A 19,485-nucleotide genomic window follows, 5' to 3' on the forward strand; every position below is an offset into this window, starting at 1 on the left:
CTTTGGGGGGTTGGTTAACTTTGTGTATTGCCTTCTGGAAAACCTGAGTTTTATCACAGTCTTGAGCAGATTTGAAATAAATTCTTTGGACACTGCCAACAACCGAAAGGCAGGGCCCGGTCTGGATTACTGCCCAGAAGCACGGCGCGCCTCTTGCCACGCGGGCCCTGGGTGGCGGCGGGCGGCTGGGACAGGGGAGGCGGAAGGGAGGCCACCCTGTCTCTCCACCACAGGGCCTGCACCTGTGAGACGCCATAGGGCTGTGCTGCGTGTGCCCACGAGATCTTGAAGCGGTTCCATGGCTCTGAGTAAGGTGCATCTCAGACAAGGGGGGCTTTATGAATTCATTCTCGCAAGAGGGGACAGGGCTAGACATTGGTAACAGCACATGGTTAAGGTACATTCGTAAATAAAACATTGGTCAGGGGTTACAAGAAACTGAGATTTGGGGGAGACCTCCTAATAACCTAGGAGCATCAGGGAGACCGACCGGCCCCTTCAACCACACCGTCTGAGCCCAGGTGCGTCCGACCTGAAACCTCTCAGCCTTCCTCAAACTGTGGTCCTCACAAACACCCATCTCAACACGCCTCCCCCAGCAGCCCCTTCGGCCCGGCCTCACTGCCGGGTTAGCTGCTGGATCCCTGAATGGCTTCCCTGGGGAGGGGCGGTTGCAGACTCCAAGATGAGGCAGCAGGGCATTTATGAGCAAGGGCTCTGCGGATCAACCCCCTTGGGAGCGAAGGAAGCAGGGCCGGCCAAGGGAGACATCGGGTTGGGACGCAGACCCAGCAAAGGCCTCTGCCGCTCTGAGTTGGGAGAGGGGCACTGGGTTCAATACTCCCGTCTCGATCCAGCACAGACGTGGGCCACCCCGGGAAGGAGGTGAGGTGATCCCTGAAGAGGGCCAACGGCTGAAGGCTGTGCCTTCAGTGCTCAGAACAGTAAGTTCTTCTACCCGAAAGAGGATCTGAGGGAGACATCCGGGCATCGACTCCCCTGCGCCACAGGTCTATACCGCTCCTTCAGAATTCCAGTGAGGGAAGCTTAGCCAAGGAAGGCCAGGGACGCTGGAGCTGGTCTTGGAGCTGCAAGGGACACTCGTGGTCAGCCTCCTCTCCTATTCATTCTAGACTACCCTCACTCTCACCTAGTGCCTCTGCTAATCGTGGTTGGGACCCTCATCCCTGGGGGTCTGAGCCACAGGTCACCAGGCCCTTCGCACCCAGGGTTGCTGCATTTGTCTACTTACCATCAAAATCAGGCCAAAGGACTATGAAGAGATGCCTGAGTCCCACCTGGGTGCAGAATTTTCCCTGCCCCACCGGGTGACGGCGGCCTCGTCTCCTCTCGATGGTCAAGGGTAGGTCACCCCTGCGAGGTGGTGGCTCTTCTTGCCTGGACAACTTTGGTTCAGCGGGACATGTGCTTGTTGTTTCTTCCTTTGGGAAGCAGGGTCTCCAGGTGTCCGGGGCCGAGAGTTGTAGGGACGGGAACCTCCAGGTCCCTAAGTGGGTCACTGGGAATAACGGTAGGCAGGGTGTCGTGTGGAACAACGGCTGAGCCACCAGACGTGTCGGGGACTGAAAGACACCCCTGCAAAGGGGAAATGGCGGTGTGATGACAGTAAGGAAACACGTACCCACCGCACGGAAGCCGTCTGTTCCCTCTGTGGCTGTTGGCACAATCTTAGTCACAATCGTCTTTCTTTGGATGACTGGTTTTCACGGTGGCTTCTCTCGGCTGCTATCTTGCTAGAGGAAACTTCCATCGATAGGGAAATAAAAAGTGTGATCTTAAGCCTGCTCTCTAGCCCTTAAAGTACAGGTTTTTCTTAGTCCCTAAATATCTGAGGATTCCTGGAGCGCCCAGTGGTAACAAGACCACTCTTTAAGTATTTATTCAGTAAATTAAAAGGTGAAAGCAAAGCAAGGTGAGTAATTTAAACTCAGAACTTGCATGCTTCTCCCGAGTGGACTAGTCTGCAGTTCTGGTCCAGAGTCTGGCTAAGCGTTCAGCTGTCTGAGCTTCGAGGCCGGTGGAGGCGGGGGTGGGGTGGGGCGGCCTCGGACCCTGGGCTGCCTGTAGAGAAGGGGAACCAAACTGTCCCGGTCGCTGCTCTGATAGGTCACCTCTAGGTCTTCAGATATTTTCTGGTGCTTTGTCAGGCTTGGGATCCTCTACACCTTAAAAAAAAAATCACTCTCTGGGGGCCTGGGTGGCCCAGCTGGTTGGGCGTCTGACTTTGGCTCAGGTTCACGGTTCACGAATTCGAGCCCCACATCAGGCTTTGTGCTGACAGCTCTCCCAAAAACAAACATTAAAAAAATTTTTTTTAAAAACCTCACTCTTAAAAACTGCCAGAGTAGGTATTCTGCCAAGTACTGCCTTTCAAAATAAACTTGGAAAACAGAATGCTGATTCTACTCTTGCTTCAACTCAGGGCTTTTGTGGAGCTCCTCACTTGGCAATGGCTTTGGAGTCCACCTTGGAGCCACATAAAAACGTCAGCCATTTTTACCCCTTTGTTTTGACCAAAACGTTACCGTGTGATAAGATTTTTTGTCATAAAGAGAAACAATGCCAAAAGTGATTACTGTCATTGAAGACTTTTTGTGTTTAATGGGTCACAAGCTTTGAGAAGTTCCAGACGCTTTCAGTAAGTGCAATATAATTTAAAACATATGTTTAGCCATCCACGGTGATTATTCTGGAGAGGACATTAGCTTACATGTAGGTGTGGCTAAAATCCTCTGCTGTGTTACCTGTCACAGTCACATATACCACAAAAGCTGTGTTCTATTTACATAACTTCTTACAGAGATTTCACGCACGGGGTAGGCTAGAAATCAAAACTGCTTTTCCCACAAAAACAACTGACAAATTATCACACGTGGTTCTTTCATGACAAAGTAACAGGACACCATTTTTAGAAAATTAAAAAAGGCAACTTAAAGCTAATTACCAGCATTTACAAATCAGTAAATCATGAAGTTTATAAAAAATCATTACATGCAGAGGTACAAAACACCAGTCAGAGCCAATCTAGCATAAATCTCGCTGGCCAGGATTAAACGTCCTTTTCAACAGGCTGGCTATAATTATACTCACAGTGCGATTGGCCCTTCCCACCGTACGCTTATCACCATAAGATATACACACCTCACCGGTACAAATTTTATTATTTCTACTTGACGTTTTCCCCTAAAATAGAAAAGCAGTCTCTAAAATATGAAATTAAGAATAATCTAGAAGTCTCATAGGGGTCCAGTTCCAGTACAGAGTTCCTCTATGTCACGAAGTACTTCACTTAGCCACTCGGGAGGAATTTATTTTCTTGATGTCAACCTGGCTCAGAATCAGTGTCCCATTTTTGAATTTTCCAACCTGTCCAATCCGTCCACTTGACAAAATACTGGGAGCTGATTTCTTCTTTTTGGCTCTCCTGCAGTTAAAAATTAGAGAAGGGTACTAAAGTTAAGCTTACGAGGAAGGGCTATCACACCGCCAGCCAGGTGGCCGGGGCCCCGCCCCTACAAACTCCGGGTGTCCCCCTGTGCGTCCCCCCCACTGCCCCGCCCCAACAACTGCGGGCCTTCACGTGGCCCCAGAAACATGCTGCCTCCTTCCTGCCTCAGGGCCTTTGCATTGGTTTCTTCTATGTGGAATGTTCTCTACAGATCTTTCCAGGCTGCCCCCTCCTCTTCACTCAGTTCTCAACTCAGGATGTCACCCCGCTAGAATGACATCCCGGCCCATCCCCGGTGATTTTCTCCTCCGATGCTTTAGTGCCACCTCTTCATAGAACCTGCCGGGGCCTGACATCCCCTCGCTAACCTGTTCGTATGTTTTGGTGTGTTTCCCTCACTACAGTGTAAGCTCCTCAAAGACAGAGAAACTGCCAGTGTGACGATGCCTATATTCCCGACACCCAAGACACCCATGTGCCTGGCACGCAGGGGACCCTCAACGGACAGACATGTATGGTCAGAACCAATGACCACTTGACGGTATGTGCAAGCTCACTAGGAGTCCAAGGAAAAGGCCAAGACAAAAGAAGTCGATTTTGAACCAGTAATTCAAGGAGGGAGAAAAGGCATTTTTGAACAAAAGCTAAGAAACGAAAGTAGAGCAACAAAATCAATGTCCCGTTACTCAGACCGTGGCGCCCTACCTACGTGGTAGGTCAAGGAACTGGCAGTACAGACCCAGGCCGTGCTGTCTTATCAGCAGGCTCTTGGGGGGGGGGGGGGGGGGACACAAGTCTTTTGTTGGAAACGTCAATCTCAGCTTCTCCACCAGTCACTTGAGGTGTCTGGTCTTTGGAAATGGGAGACCGGAGAAAATTCCCAGTTTGGTTCTGAGGTAGCTATTCGATCTTGGGCAATGTCCTACACCCGGTCTTCCCCTCACGGGACTTACTGAGAATCCACGAGGGACTGTGAAGCACTCTAACGGGCTAGAAACACCGTGTAAACTCCAGGTGCTATTTTCACAACTGATCCAGTATGCTTATCCAGATCATTCCACCCCAGTAGCTGATGATGTGTCACTCACCTGTCTTCCTGCCCTTTCCTCTTCTTTTTCTTGAAAATATCTGTGTCCTGGGCCTGATTTCAGAATTTAAGATAATATATGTGTCAATAACGGATAATGGAGATTCAAAAAAAGGATGAGGTTTGTGGTCAAAAGCCAGTAAGCTATCCTTTAATATTTTTTTTCAAGTAGGTGTATGAACACAAACTTAGTTTCTTCCTAAAACTCTTTCAGAGTGTGAAAGGTCATTCCAGAAAAGACTGACAGTAGAAACATCGAATCTTCCGTTTTAGATGAAAGGGAGCGAGTGTAACCTCTGTTCCTCTGAGGTTTTTCATGGGTCCTTGTGTTCTACACAATGTAAAATGCAATACAGGAGAAAGAGCAAGGCAGCTTATGTTATCCGAGTGGGAGTTTGCTATTTCAGAGCAAACCTCTCATGTAAATATGCCAGGTTACCTGGCTGGTATTACGGAGTAAGGCGGACCTGAACAAGTGGAGAAAATGATCCTCTAACTCCAGATGTTACTGTTGTCTACACTGCTTTCCAAGCAGCCGGTCCAGCATTCCACTGTGGCCAAATGCAGCCACCTTTCTGTTCTAGCTTAGGAACGAAAAGGCTATTACTCCTACCATTCTCTTTTCTTCTTCTTTTGCTGCCTTTTTTTCTTTGATTTGCTCCTGCAAGACCTTGTAATTCACATAACTATTTTTGGGAGGCTGAAATGAAAGGAAAAAAAAAAAAAAAAGATATCATTTTTTTTATTTTGCAAAGACCTCCCAGTGACCCATGCCCTGACCTGCCCCGGGCTCTTCCCCCCGCTTTTGTATCCTGTCTGATGCTGGAAGACGGAAGCAGCCCCCCACCTGAGCACCCAGCATTATGGCACGTTCCCGTTCCAGGACTCTTTCCTTTCCTTTTCCGTAACCCGTGATCCCGAACCGGTGCACTTCCAAGCGAGCCTGTGGGCACAAAGCAGAATCAGACCCAGGTGCGTTCCAAAGCCTCCAGACAGGAGACGCATCCCGGGGAGTAACACACGTCAGACACAACGTGCTGTCGCAAGAACTCTGCGAAGGGTGGTTTGCACAGCCTGGTGGAGGTCTCCGTTCTCCCACGTTTAATTTTGGACAGGTGAAGCAAAGACTTCTCTCCACACCAATTGGCAACAGAATTCGGATTAAACGCAGAGATGCTCTCTGAGTTTCCACTTGAAGGTACCCCTCCAAACACACTCACGAGGAGAAACCATTCCTCATGGAGGTTTCAAATGCAGATCTGGGTTTGCTCACTTGTTTAAAGACACCGCAGAGGAAGAGGAAAAAGTCACCAGTGCCCACGCTTAGCAGCTCAATCCCTTCCTCCTCTCTTCTTTTTCATGCATTTTTAAAAACCGAGTTTTGACTACAAAATACACATGCCTGGCTTTTCATACTTACCACTGCATTATTGGCATTGTGGTCACAAGCCCTCGGGTTTTAACTGACAGCCTGATAATCACCAAGAGAAGGTAGTGTGATTTGCTTAGCCATTTACTCAACCAATGGACATGTAAGTATATTCTTTTGTGTGTGTGTGTGTGTGTGTGTGTGTGTGTGTTATAAAGCTGAACAGATTAACAATTTCAAAACACATACCTTCTCTAAGTTAAATTCTTGTCTATCCACATCGTTCCGAAGGATATTAGTTTTGGTCTGAAAAGAAAGAGAATTCTTATTAAGATCATCTGTTACTGTACCATTAGAGTATTTGTCACCAACAGAGTAGTCATGTTTTTTTGTTTTTCAGCTTATTTATTTTGAGAGAGAGTGCACATATGCGTGTGCATGAGCGGGGGAAAGGCAGAGAGAGAGGGAGAGAGAGAATCCCAAGCAGGCTCCGATGCAGGGCCTGAACCCTCGAACCAGTAGATCATGATGTGAGCAGAGATCAACAGCCAGAAGCTGAACCTACTGAGCCACCCAGGCACCCCCAGGGTAGCCATGTTTTAAAAAGCCCAGAAACTGGCCCAGATGTCTACATACCGAACAATAACACAAGCATGTTGCACAAAAGCCTAATTACCAGTTAATGGAAGAAAAAAAACCTTTTGAGGTCTCAAAGCTTAAGAAAGGATGAGAAATTTCTTTTAAATTTTTTTTAACATTTATTCTTGAGAGTGAGTGAGACAGAGCACGAGAGAGGGAGAAGCAGAGAGAGAGGGAGACACAGAATCCAAAGCAGGCTCAAGGCTCTGAGCTGTCAACACAGCCCGATGTAGGGCTCGAACTCACAAATCATGAGGCCATGACCTGACCCGAGGTCAGATGCTTAACCAACTGAGCCAACCAGGTACCCCAGGATGAGAAATTTTTTTTAAATACAAAAATAAAAACAAAATGATGAGAGACTAATGTCTGTCTCTCATAAACCACATGTACAAGATTCTGTTTGGTGCGGGGTTTAAAAAAGGCTGGGTGTTTGAGGGATTCTGGAGGGTAATATTATATTTGAATAATTCTTTCTCTTCTTTCTTCTTCCCATCCAGCCATTAGAATGATGGCTAACAAAACTCTCTTGACTTGAGTATTTCTTTCAGGAACATCAGATTTCTGGAATGGCTTATACTTCCCAACAGAAAATGATGATACTGCAAAAGCCTGCAAAGCATGTGACTCTTTACATCGATGTATCTACTAGCTACGGTTACTGACCCACAGAATTGACCAGAAGCTTGAGATTTGAAGGAAATACACTGTCACATCTGGTTAACAAGAGCGGTCGCTACTCAACTCCAGCCACCAGATCTGGACCAACGGGAAGCAGGCTCTAAAAAAGAAAAGGCACCCTTCTCCCTCACAGGACAGTGGTGAAGAGGGATGGATGGCCGGCTGCTCTGCTCCCAGGATGGGACCTCCCGCTGCTCCTGCTCAGCAGGTGGGGGTGGGGGAAGGGTCGGTGCTGGGTTGGCTCAGTGCCCTACCCCATACCATGCTGGGAAGTGCCAGAAACACTGCAATCTACAGGTCTCCTGGACTCTCCTTCTGCAAAGGGGAGCTGTATTTCAGCTCAGCCTGTCCCCCCCACCCCTGCTGTTTGGGCTGTGTGGGTCAGTCAGTGACTGTTTCCACAGGGGACAGCCTCTGTCTCCACGAGGCCATGTACTGACCTCACAGAGAGGTTCTTACGATGAAAGTGGATGAAGCGTGCAATGGTAGACGTTAGCGAGGTCCAGTGAACAGGAAGACGTGGCCAATGCTGCGAAGTCACAAGCCTCCTGGGGGGCACCACAACACTGCTCGCCCGCTGTCACGCCGCACACGGACTCTTGCGGGCCCACGTGCTGACGGTGACAGACAGAACAGGGCACCACCAAGGATGCTCTAAGCACGCAGCCTCGTTCTGTGCTCTCAGTCCCAATAAATGCACCTTCCGCGTTAGTGTATCAAGATTCCTGACTTTTACTACACTTACGATTTTCTTCGATCGTGTATTGCACAGACTCAAATGCCTTAATTAAGGCCATGGGCACGTGGAGGACGCCAGGCACCTCCATTCATTTATCCCAGAAAGTCTTACTTCCTGTTCCATGACTGGAAAAAGTCTACGTCTACCTTGAAGGTAAAAACTCTTCTCCACTGGTACGTGCGTCTAATCTACTCAATATGATGAACACTAATACCACTTTTGGAAAACAAATGGCTTAAGTCTTAACGACTTCAGGATCATCCAGATCCTCAAATACAAATTATATGTTAAAAAGAAACCGTAGGGGTGCCCTGGTGGCTCGGTCAGTTGAGTGTCCGACTCCTGTCTCGGGTCATGATCCCAGGGTTGTGGGATCAAGCCCCACGTCGGGCTCTGCGCTGATCATGGAGCCGGCTTGGGATTCTGCCTTCCTCTGTCCCTCCCCGCACCCCACCTCCGTCGCGCTGCCCCTCTAACCCACGTGTGCTCGAAGATAAAATTTAGAAAGAAAAAAGGAAACCTGTATGCTGGTCACAGATCTCCAAAATCCCATGAAACATTTACCTCCATTTCTAAGTATTGAAGTAGTTCTTTTCTCTTTCTTCTTCTGTCCCAACAATCCAATCAAGTAATGGCTGAACTCTTTCAAGTTGAAAATTTCTTTCAGGAATATCAGATTTCCAGCAATACTGGAGAGGTCACAGACGCCCCTGACTGACTGTTACTAGAAGGTCAGCAAGAGGAAGGAAGCACTGTAATAAAATTCCTAGCCACCTGTGCTACAGTCACCGCAGGGCTGAAACCCCTGGGTCTGGGGGAGAAATTGGTCCCCAAAGGACAGGGGCATGGCTTCTGATGTCCCTGCTTCCCCCAACGCCAGCCCACAGATTACCCAGTCCTTGCATGCAGGCGTCTGTTCATCTTGGCCTTGGGGACACCTGGGCCGAGGGGCTGTGGAGACCTGAGTGGCAGGCCTGGCCTCACACAGATCATCTTGCTGTTCCCAAGCCCTGTATCAACATGTCACTAGAAACTCCTCAGCTTTGTAGCCGTCGATGTATTTGAGAAAAGGTCTAGATTCTAGATCCCTGTTTATTTATCTTTTCATTTTTATTAAAAAAAAATTTTTTTTAATGTTTATTTTTGAGAGAGAAAGAGGACGAGCTGGGGACGGGCACAGAGAGAGAGGGAGACCAAGAATCCAAAGCGGGCTCCGCATCGACAGCACAGAGCCTGATACGGGGCTTGAACCCACGAACCGTGAGATCATGACCCAAGCAGAAGTCGGACACTTAATTGACTGAGTCATCCAGGCGCCCCTCTAGATCCTTGTTTACAATAAAAATAAACATTTGGAAAATAATTCTTAGCTAATTATTTTGTGATGCTGAATCCATAGGCATGACCCCCCCCCCCCATTACCTAACTTTTATTCACAGCTTTAAAGCCACTTCAGTACATTATTCATAACGTATCGCCCGGTAGAGAAACAATCGGTGGTCTTCCCTGTTTTCTTGCCCCTTGGACCCACTGCAGTAGGAGGCACAGCACCTGCAGACAATACCGGGTCCTCTCCTGCTTCTAGGCTTTGCTGCCTACCTGAAGCTAGACGGGGCCACGTGACCTTCTGTGGCCAAAGAAGTGTGAGCAGAAAGGAAGTGTGCCCCTTGCACATGGAGCCTCTCTCTACCAGTCGTCTGTTGACTCCCCTTCTTCCCCAAAGCAACTAAGAACCTTCCAGATGGTGGAGCCCCTATTATCCCCGGCCCCTAGCTGAGGACGGTGTAGGGCAGAGCAGTCTGTCCTTAGGAGATATAAAAATAATTAATTTTTGCCTTCGAACCACTAAGATGGACAGACTATGTTATTAAACCACAGCCTAATCTAACTTGACTGGCAAAGCCTTACTGTCCCACACACGGGAAAGAGAAATGTCTGCAGATTTTGAGAACTTGCGTGTTAGGCTATGAAGAAAGAAAGCTGTGGAAAGAAGCAACCGTTTGGGAGAAACACACGGGGACGATGGATAAAGGCCCGCAGCCCCCTAGGCTCAGTGAACTCATCCATGGGTTGACTTGCTGACCACGAGTACTTTCTCCTGCACTGGTTAGATTCTTTTATTCTATCAGCTACACTGTCCAACCTTTGTCCAATTAGAGAGTAGCTGGGGAAATAAACAGCCTCGTTTTAAAAAGCAAGCAGTTCTGGGGCACCTGGAGGGCTTAGTCAGTTAAGCATCCAACTCTCCGTCTCGGCTCAGGTCTTGATCTCATGGTCCTGAGTTCGAGCCCTGCACTGGGCTCCGTGCTGGGCATGGAGCCTCCTTAAAAATATAAATAAAAAATATAAATACAAAGTATGTATCTACATAACTGTATTTATAAAAATATAATAACATATATGTAATTTAAATGCAAGCAGTTCCAAGAGCATCAGGAAAGGTACTCTGATCTTCTTGAGGAGAAGTTTCTTCAACTACATTACTCTTACACCTATCTGACACTGGACCTCGCAAAGAACCGGGGTGTGGAACAAAGTAAGAACCTGGGGAAATAACTTGGGGACAGGTCTCTCTATCTAGTGAAGATGCAGGGAAGCGGTGCACTTGTGTTACTCAAAGGGCAAAGAGCCTAACCTGACCTGTATTCTCTCTTTCTGGCGTAGTGGTGAGGCACACAGCTCTCACACAGCCAGAAACCCCGGGATCCGAACCTGAGCTCTGGTATTTACTTCACATCCATAATCCTTTGTGTGGAATCCTTACAAAATTAAGGAGTTTTCACATTTTAGAAAGGTAATACCGTGACTATACTGAATATCATACGTCATTTCCAGTGGGGGCCGAGACAGCAACCCATAAACCATTAAGCACGTTCACATTTCTGCAGCAGTATCTATGAATATTCATGCCAAATGCAACACACAGAAATAATTCCTAAGCCTCATCTGAGTTCAGTTCAGGTTTTGCTGCCAAATAAATCTATCTGCATCAAACTTCGAAACAAAACATTAACTGTGACTTCCAAAGCTCCGGGGTTCTGGGATTGCAGGTATGGGGCGGCTGACTGTTTAAACGCAGGCATGCACCCTCACCTCTCTAGGCATCAATTTCCTCTGTAACATGAAGACAGGGCGCATGAATTGTGAGGATTCCACGAGATAACGAATTAGGGAACAGAAATCATCACTCGTGGAACGCAGTACGCACCAGCCCATCTTGGTTATTAGGAGTGATTGGCTACCTGCTCAGGAACAGTCCACATGCACCTGGGTCCAGGCCCCAGGAGCCAAGAGCCCCTTCTGATCTAGAGTCCACCGTCCTATTATTTCTATTGTCTTTCTTACCCCTTCTTTTCTACGGAGGCCACAAAGGAGGCTAAGGTTCAGGGCAGGGGCCGACGTTAAGGGTGGAAAAAACACTGGTGAGACATCCCTGTGAGCCAAACAACACTTGCATCATTTCCAGCCACACCCGATGCTTTCATTTCTCAAGACCCTTCCTCGTAGGCAGCCTTGCACCCGTTCACGGTGCTCATTCCTCATATTCCGTCAGGCCACCCATCCTGACCCAGCACCACTGCGGTAAACTCCTGATTCAGCTCCTGCAGGCCTCTGCTACCGCTTCCCTGTAATCTAGTTACCACACAGAGGCCTGAGTGATGTTTAAAAGGTTAAGTCGGGGCACCTCATGCCCTTAAAACTCTCTGCTGGCTTTCCACATACTTTAAACTGAACTCCAAAGGTCTTACCATTGCTTACGAGACCCGGCAGGGCCTGGCCTTGGCCTGTTCCTCCACCGCAGCTCATACCATTCTCCTCTCCGTCCTCCTCCACTAGGCTTCCAGCTTCCAGAACACATTAGGCCTTCTCACGCACCCGGACGCTGGCAATGCTGTGTACTCTCCACCCGCGTTAGTCTCCCGGCTCCTTTCTCTGACAAACCTCAGCAGAGCTTTGTCACCTTCTCCTGAGACTTCCACCGACTCTACCGAAAGGAGGTTCTGCCTGCTACTCCCAAGACCCTATTTCTTTTCCTTCAGAAGGTTTATAACTTTTTAATTATATTATTAATTTACCTGGAGTTTGGTTGACCCCACCAGTAGAGAGTATACTCCATGAGGGCAGAGGACTCTCTCTCATTCACCAATGGATCTTCTGGGTCTGACAAACAGCTGGCACCCAAATTATTTGTGGAATAAGTAAGTACACAGGTGATCTTTTACCTACTATTTCCTGATAGACTACTTCTATAGTCACTCCATTGTAAAAAGGATATGATTAGGAAGTTCATCTGTAGGTTAGACACCTGGGATGGGTAAAATGTTACATAAATGGTGGCCAAGTTCCCAGATGAACCCATTAAAAGGGGTGATGTCAGCGGGGAGGGTTTCCCCCCACAGCCAACAAGCAACCCTCCCACACCAGCTATAATCCAACTCTATCTGGAGACAGCACCACACTGCACAGACTAAGGGCTCAGTCCTACAAGACTGTCCCTCGCTTCATATGCTGCAAGCCCAGGTTGTTACCTGTACTTAGGACTGGCTACCCACAGGTTACAAGTCCCCACGACTCCTTCCTTGGGTTGGATGAATTTGCTAGAGCAGCTCACAGAACTCAGGAAACCTGTCTAACTGACTAGATTGCTGATTTATTACAGAAGGATACAAGTCAGGAACAGCCAGATGGGGGAGACGCACAGGGTACAGCAGGTGGGACAGGACAAGGCACTCCCATGTCCTCTCTGAGTGTGTCACTCGCTAAGCACCTACAAGTGTTCACCAACCCACAAGCTTTCCAAACCCTTTTGCGTTTATAGAGGCTTCACTACCTAAGTATGATGGACTAAATCGCTGGCCATTGGCAATAACTTCAACCTCCAGCCCTTTACCTCTCCTCAGAGGTCAGAGAGACAGGATTGAAAGTTCCAAACCTCTTGTCACGGGGTGGGTTCACCTGGCAGTCTGTCCCATCTTTACAGCCTTTCCAACTCACTCATTACAAAAGATACCTTTACTGCTCTTATCAACTAGGAAAGTCCAAGGGTTATAAGGGTTTTGTGCCTGAAACAGGGGACAAAGAAAACATAAATAGATATATATAGATACAGATACAGATACAGATACAGATATAGATATAGATATAGATATATACATACACACACACACACACCAAGTATATGTATATATATTTTTTCTTATTATAAATCACCATACCACACCATGAAAAACTGTTTCAATACACAATGCAGTTTAATCACAGTATTAATGGCACAAGCCTAAGTTCTAGGGAAAGACGGTCACTTCCTGGGTTCAGGCAGGGCCAGCAGGGTTATCTAACTGGTTAGTACCTCTCAAATATTCTCCAAAGACGACCAGCTGACTCCATGCAGGCTATCATTATTATACTTCTTTGCTGATTCCATGTCTGTTTGAACTGTCCTACAATGACCTGTAAGCTTTCAGAGAGCAGGGGCCACAACTATCTTTTACTATGTTGTACAAACTCTTAGCGTCGCATCACATATCCCAATTACTCCCAGCTGACTGACTATTCCTTACCTGGCATTCCCTAGATCCAGGATATGCCATTAATAAGCAGTGTTGTATTCGTTTGTATTTATTTACATGTTGCAATGCCAACAGGCTGAAGTCTTTTTACAGGCATATGTGTTTTTCTTGTGTTCATATCCCGTCTCCTTAGCCAGACACATTCACATTTTCAAAAGAATCAATTTTAAGGGCCCTTGGGTGGCTCGGTTGGTTAAGCGTCTGACTTCAGCTCAGGTCATGATCTCGCGGTTCTTGAGTTTGAGCCCCGCATCGCTCAGAGCCAGGAGCTTGTTCAGATTTTGTGTCTCCCTCTCTCTCTCTGCCCCTCCCCCACTTGCACGCTCACACGCTCTCTCTCTCTCTCAAAATTAAACATAAAAAAAATTCTAAGGATCAATTTTAAAAAGGAGGAAAGGGCAGAACGGCCAAGGGCAACTGAGAAGTTTCATTAGGGTCAGGAAGTCCAAAATGTCCAATGAGCTGAGGTTCCTGAGAAAAGCCAACTACAATGAAAAAGGGATCAATCAGAATTGGAAGAAAAAGAATCTAACAGCCTGCTGCAGATGATCTATTATTAAGAGACAGAGAAATGCATTCACTCAATGCTAACCTTTTTGTCCTTTCCACTAGAAAACTTTCCATTCTAGAGAGAACACAAGCAGGTGTAGGAGGAAACAAAAGACCGAGGACCTGAGGAAATGAGGGAGGGTACTCAGATGCTTTGCTAAACTCCCCAAATGCAGAATTATATATAATGCAAAGCACTGTTTCCCAACCTTTCTCACTGCACGGCACACACAGAAAATACTAACATTTGTATGGCACACTAGGGGACACTATGATAATATTGATCTCTTGTGAGTTTCCCTGGCTGATCAGCTTGGGAGTTCCTGCTGGCTGAAGGACCAAGGGAATCCGTTTCCTAGTCCACCTCTAACAGTGCCCAGTGCCCCAGCATTTGGAGTATGAGTTGGGAACTGACCGGGAATCCTAAAATAAAGGTAGATTATTACAAGAAGCACTATTAATCTTTGAGGAAGAGATCCTGATGAGGATCACTTCACTTGACATGAAGTGCTACCTGAATTCTAGGAAAGATTATACAGATGGTTTTTAAATCGTAAAAAAGATGTGGTAAGCACTGGACACCGACCAGCACATGCACACACATATTCACTGAGAACCATGCAAGCCTGACTGTCTTTGCAGTGGGTTGAGTTGTGGTCTCCAAAGAGACATGTTCTAAACCCCCAGAATCAATGAATGGATCTTATTGGGGGAAAAGGGTCTTTGTAGTGTAATTAAGGATCTCATGACAAGACCCATTCTAGATTTCGGGTGGGCCCTAAATCCAATGGCAGCTGTCCTTTGAAGAGACAGGCAGAGGGAGATTTAAGACTCAGACATATAGAGAAGAAGGCCATGTGTAGACACAGGCAGAGGTTAGGGTGACGCAGCCACAGGCCAACGAACACTTAGAGCCACCAGAAGCTGAAAGAAGCAAGGAAGGATTCTCTTTCAGAGCGGAAGGTGCCTAGCCAGCCAACACCTTGATTCTGGCCTTCTGGTCTCCAGAACTGTGAGAGAATGAATTTCTGCACAGCAGCCCTAGAAACTAATACAATCCCCTTTTCCGTTTACGACACACAGTTTATAGGACATGAAGAATGCAACAGAAATAGAGTCCCTGGAGTTTTGCAATGAATTTGACCAAACCATAATGATATCCTTGTGGGCAAAGCTGGATAAGCAACCATACCTCTCTCCTGGACTGAATTTTGAGTGAGACTTCCAAACTCAGTCTGAGATTACCGCTCAGTGAAATCAAACTGCTTTCCGTGAGAAGGGGAGTTCCTTGAGAGGGAGCAGTTTCGTCTATTTTGTTCAATGCTGGAACCCAGTGCCTACAACAGCAGCCAGAAATAGTGGCTGAATGACTCCGTTTTCTCAAAGCACCGTTAAGCAGAAGCCCCAGGCGCATGAAAGAGTCAACTCGGCAGGCTTGCGTTGGAATATTGTCTGATAAGAGTGTTTTTACATCCCCGAGCCCCTGAGTCAAGGCACATCAAGGCTGCCCGGATAGTTTACACTAGCCGTGGGATTTATGGTGAACACGTCCTTTTTCCTAGGGGTCTAAGAGCTTCAATAACTAAGGTCAGTCTGGATGTCTACACAACCGACCCCCAATAAAAACCCTGGACACCCAGGCTGGAGTGAACTTCCCTGGTCGGCAACACTTCCGACCTGCTGTCACGAATCACTGCGGGTGGAAATTAAACGCATCCCACGCAACTCCACTGGGTAGGGACCTCTGGACACCTGCACCTGGTTTCCTTCAGACTTGGCCACATGCACCTTTTCCCCTCGCTAGTTTTCCTCTGTATCCTTTTGCTGTAATAATTTGTGACCGTGACAATGACTATAGCCAAGTCCTGAGTCCTGTGAATGTTTTTAGCCAATCCGCAAGCCTGAGGGTTGTTCTGGGGACCTCTGACACGGTCTGTAAAAGTACTCATCTAGGTGCGCCTGGCTGGCTCAGTCGGAAAAGCATGCGACTCTTGATCTCGAGGTCAGGAGTTTGAGCTCCATGGAGGGGAGGGGAAGGTAGAGATTACTTAAATAAATAAAAAATTTTAACAAAGAAACAAAAAGATACTTCTCTACAACTGCAATATCAGGGTTTCCAACACATACATTGAAACTAACCAACTCAGGGGCGCCTGGGTGGCTCAGTCGGTTAAGCGGCCGACTTCGGCTCGGGTCATGATCTCGCGGTCCGTGAGTTCGAGCCCCGCGTCGGGCTCTGTGCTGACAGCTCGGAGCCTGGAGCCTGTTTCAGATTCTGTGTCTCCCTCTCTGTGACCCTCCCCCGTTCATGCTTTGTCTCTCTCTGTCTCAAAAATAAATAAACGTTAAAAAAAAAAAAATTTTTTTTTTTTTTTTAAATTTTTTTTTCAACGTTTTTTATTTATTTTTGGGACACAGAGAGACAGAGCATGAACGGGGTAGGGGCAGAGAGAGAGGGAGACACAGAATCGGAAACAGGCTCCAGGCTCCGAGCCATCAGCCCAGAGCCTGACGCGGGGCTCGAACTCACGGACCGCGAGATCGTGACCTGGCTGAAGTCAGACGCTCAACCGACTGCGCCATCCAGGCGCCCCAAAATTTTTTTTTTAAATAAATAAAAATAAAAAAAAAAAAAGAAACTAACCAACTCATTACCTGTGTGTTCTCATCTTGATCCGGCTTCCCTTTCCTTTTTTTATTTCTGCTGTGAAATTCTATCACTTGTACTCGCTCCCTGCTGTTCCTCAGTGTTGAGGGAGATGCCGTAGCACTAGGGGCGTCTGGTCCTGAAGGAGAGCTGGTGGGGGTCACAGCAGGAACACCCTGCAGCTCTTCCCTGAGTTCCTTGAAGAAGCTGGAGGCTCTCTTCCTTTGGCCTCTCACGGGAGAACCAGGTACAGGAGCTGGGTCTGCTGCCAAGGTCACTGGAGTCCCTACATCTCTCCTCTTGTTTTCTCCCTTCTTTCTGATCCTTTTCTCTTCTGCCTCATCTTCTGTCTCCCCTGTTTGTTCAAACACAGAGTGGAAAGATAAATATTTTTGGTTCTATCGAATGAGATGAAGGCACTTGTACATACGCCACAGCTATCAACACCCAGAAATACAAAGAAAAAAAAACAAAACGATTTCTTTTCCTTCAGATAGGGATGTATTTGCACAATTCATAGAATTCCAAAATGCGTGGGGCGCCTGGGTGGTTCAGTTGGTTAGGCGTCTGCCTTTGGTGCAGGTCATGATCTCGCAGTTCGTGGTGAGTGTGGGCCCCACATCCAGAGCCTGCTTCAGATCCCCTGCCTCTCTCTCTCTCTCTGTCTCAAAAATAAATAAACATTAAAAAAGAAAAGAAAAGAATCCAAAATGCAACATCTTTTCCTAGGTAACTGACTGTATCCATGCCTTTGACCCTTGCAGCATAATAAGTTCTCACCTTGTTCCGTAATAAAAGTGACATCAAGGCAATAATCCCAGGAACTGGTAATCCCAATTGGCTCACGTTTTATGCTGAAAATGTCTGCCACTGCAGCTGGTGTTTTGTTTAATTTGGTTTTTTAACACTTTCTAGGGGTATAGGTAAGTATCACAGTTTTCCCATCGTCCAGAGTACAAGTCCATACAAATACAGGGACTGTACATACAAGAGAGTCTGAGGATTGTAACCCAGGCTCTGCAAATTACTAGCTAGGTGAGCTTTGGGAAGCATTTTAACCTCTAGTGCTGGTTTCTCCATTTGTAATAATGGGACTAAGGACAGGATCAAGTTCACTGGGTTGTGAAAATCAAATGAGTAAATACATGAAAAATATGGAGTGCGTGGGAAATTCTCTATACTTTTAGCTATTGTGTTTACTGTTTAAATAAACTGATCATTTTGAGCAATGGCTCCAAACTAAAATAGCTTTTGAAACATCACCTTACAAATTTAAGAAATGCTTGCTCCTTAAGGGCGTTAACGCCTAACAATCATCTCTGTTGCATGAACAAGGGATGTCGCCTTCCCTGAGGAAAGTTCTTCAGTGTGTGGAAGTGTCTTCCTACTAAAGTGCCTGGTCTCTGAAGTCCGTAGGGGAGGAACACACTGAAGGATGGGGCACCAACGTCACAAGGTGGTACCAGGGCACCAGGATCACCGAGTTTGGGGGAGAATGTGGGGTGGGCAGTGGGCTTCCCAGAGGGCCGAGAAACGTGAAAGGGTGGGCTATTCCGAGAACCCTTTAAGCCTGACAGCCTTGGTGCTCATGACGAGTAACTAAGTGGTGCCCACACTCAGGGGCGACGTGGGAGGCTGTATTCGTAAAGAGTAACAACAGACGCTGAGGGGGGGGGCGGGGGGGGGGGAAGAAAGGGGGAACTCGGACGCAGGTGTGTGCTGAACCCATCCTGGGAACCAGGTCGGCCAAGGGAGGGGTGCTCCACGTGCAAGAACCTTTGGCCTTGAACGCCGAAGGCGACCCAGTTCGGAAGGCACAGCAGACACCTCGGCTGCAAGTCCACTCTCCACGTGGGCTCCGAGGCCCCTCACTCACCGAAGTCGTAGAGGTTCCGGAGCAGGGCGTCCAGAAGTGTCTGAGAACCCGGAGGCGCTGGGGCCTCCGATCCCCGATCCTGGGCCATCGCGGGGTCTGCCACCGCGGTGCGGCCCAGAGCCCGCCCGGACGCCCACACTTCCGAGTTCTGACGCGCTGAGCGCGCGCGCGTGCGTCGCGGGTCCCGGCGCGGCTTCCGTCCTGGTTAAGATGGCGGCGCCCGGGGTCCTGCAGAGCGGCCGCAGAGGGTGCCGCCGCCCTAGGCGAGGTCGGGCCGCTCTGCGCGGAAGAACCGCCCCCAGCAGCATCACTACGACCGCTTAGCAAAGAATTTCAGGCCCCGCCCGGACGGCAGCCGCATCATGGATTCTTCCAGCTCATCTAACTCTAGCTTCTCCGTCAGCTCCGCCAGTCCCGGCGCTGTCGTGCTCCTCTACTCGGTAGGCGCCCCGGGGAACGAGGCCCGGGGCGGGGCCGCAAGAGAGGACCCCACCCTGCCGGTCCCGGCCTCCTGCGGGCCAGGACCCCTGGCCCAAAAGAGTGGGTGCCAGGGCCGCCGAGGAGGGGTGAGGTGGTTGACTTGGTTTCCAAGGCAACGGTGTATCGCTGTGTGTGTGAATGTGTGTAAGCTTTTAGAAGTTTCTATGGGCGACGGTTCCTCTGGTTCCTCTCCACTCGTTCCTTCTCTTTGCCTCCACCAGGCGGGGGGCCTTCAGAGAGCCCTGACGCAGGAATGAGGCGTGAGAAAGGGATCTCTTTGCCTCCAGCGAGGGGCTGCCTGTAGGTGGAACCGGAGAAACCTGCGATTCCGACCTGGCCTAATATGTCAGCGTGTGGCTCCCCACCCCGCCCTTTTGCT

General features: G+C 48.3%; 2 protein-coding genes across 2 annotated transcripts in view; one reads left to right on the plus strand and one right to left on the minus strand.

The window, feature by feature from the left end:
* Window positions 1-2,593: 2,593 nt before the first annotated feature.
* CUNH1orf131 (chromosome unknown C1orf131 homolog) lies at window positions 2,594-18,823 on the minus strand. The gene is made up of 7 exons (XM_019419029.2): window positions 18,627-18,823; window positions 16,759-17,105; window positions 6,175-6,231; window positions 5,404-5,499; window positions 5,170-5,256; window positions 4,558-4,610; window positions 2,594-3,445 (listed from the first exon to the last, which is right to left on the minus strand). The coding sequence occupies exons 1-7, from the start codon at window positions 18,712-18,714 to the stop codon at window positions 3,307-3,309; spliced, it is 867 nt and encodes a 288-aa protein (XP_019274574.1). The 5' UTR covers window positions 18,715-18,823; the 3' UTR covers window positions 2,594-3,306.
* A 12-nt stretch (window positions 18,824-18,835) lies between these two features.
* GNPAT (glyceronephosphate O-acyltransferase) overlaps window positions 18,836-19,485 on the plus strand; it is a 33,078-nt gene continuing 32,428 nt past the window's right edge. Inside the window, exon 1 of the mRNA XM_019419026.2 lies at window positions 18,836-19,066. Coding sequence (XP_019274571.1) covers window positions 18,989-19,066 — 78 coding nt within the window. The 5' untranslated portion in view covers window positions 18,836-18,988. The remainder of the gene's footprint in view (window positions 19,067-19,485) is intronic.

The sequence above is a fragment of the Panthera pardus genome, unplaced genomic scaffold (assembly GCF_024362965.1).
Source record: "Panthera pardus isolate Hobbes unplaced genomic scaffold, ASM2436296v1 HiC_scaffold_22, whole genome shotgun sequence".
In the NCBI taxonomy this organism is placed as follows: domain Eukaryota; kingdom Metazoa; phylum Chordata; class Mammalia; order Carnivora; family Felidae; genus Panthera; species Panthera pardus.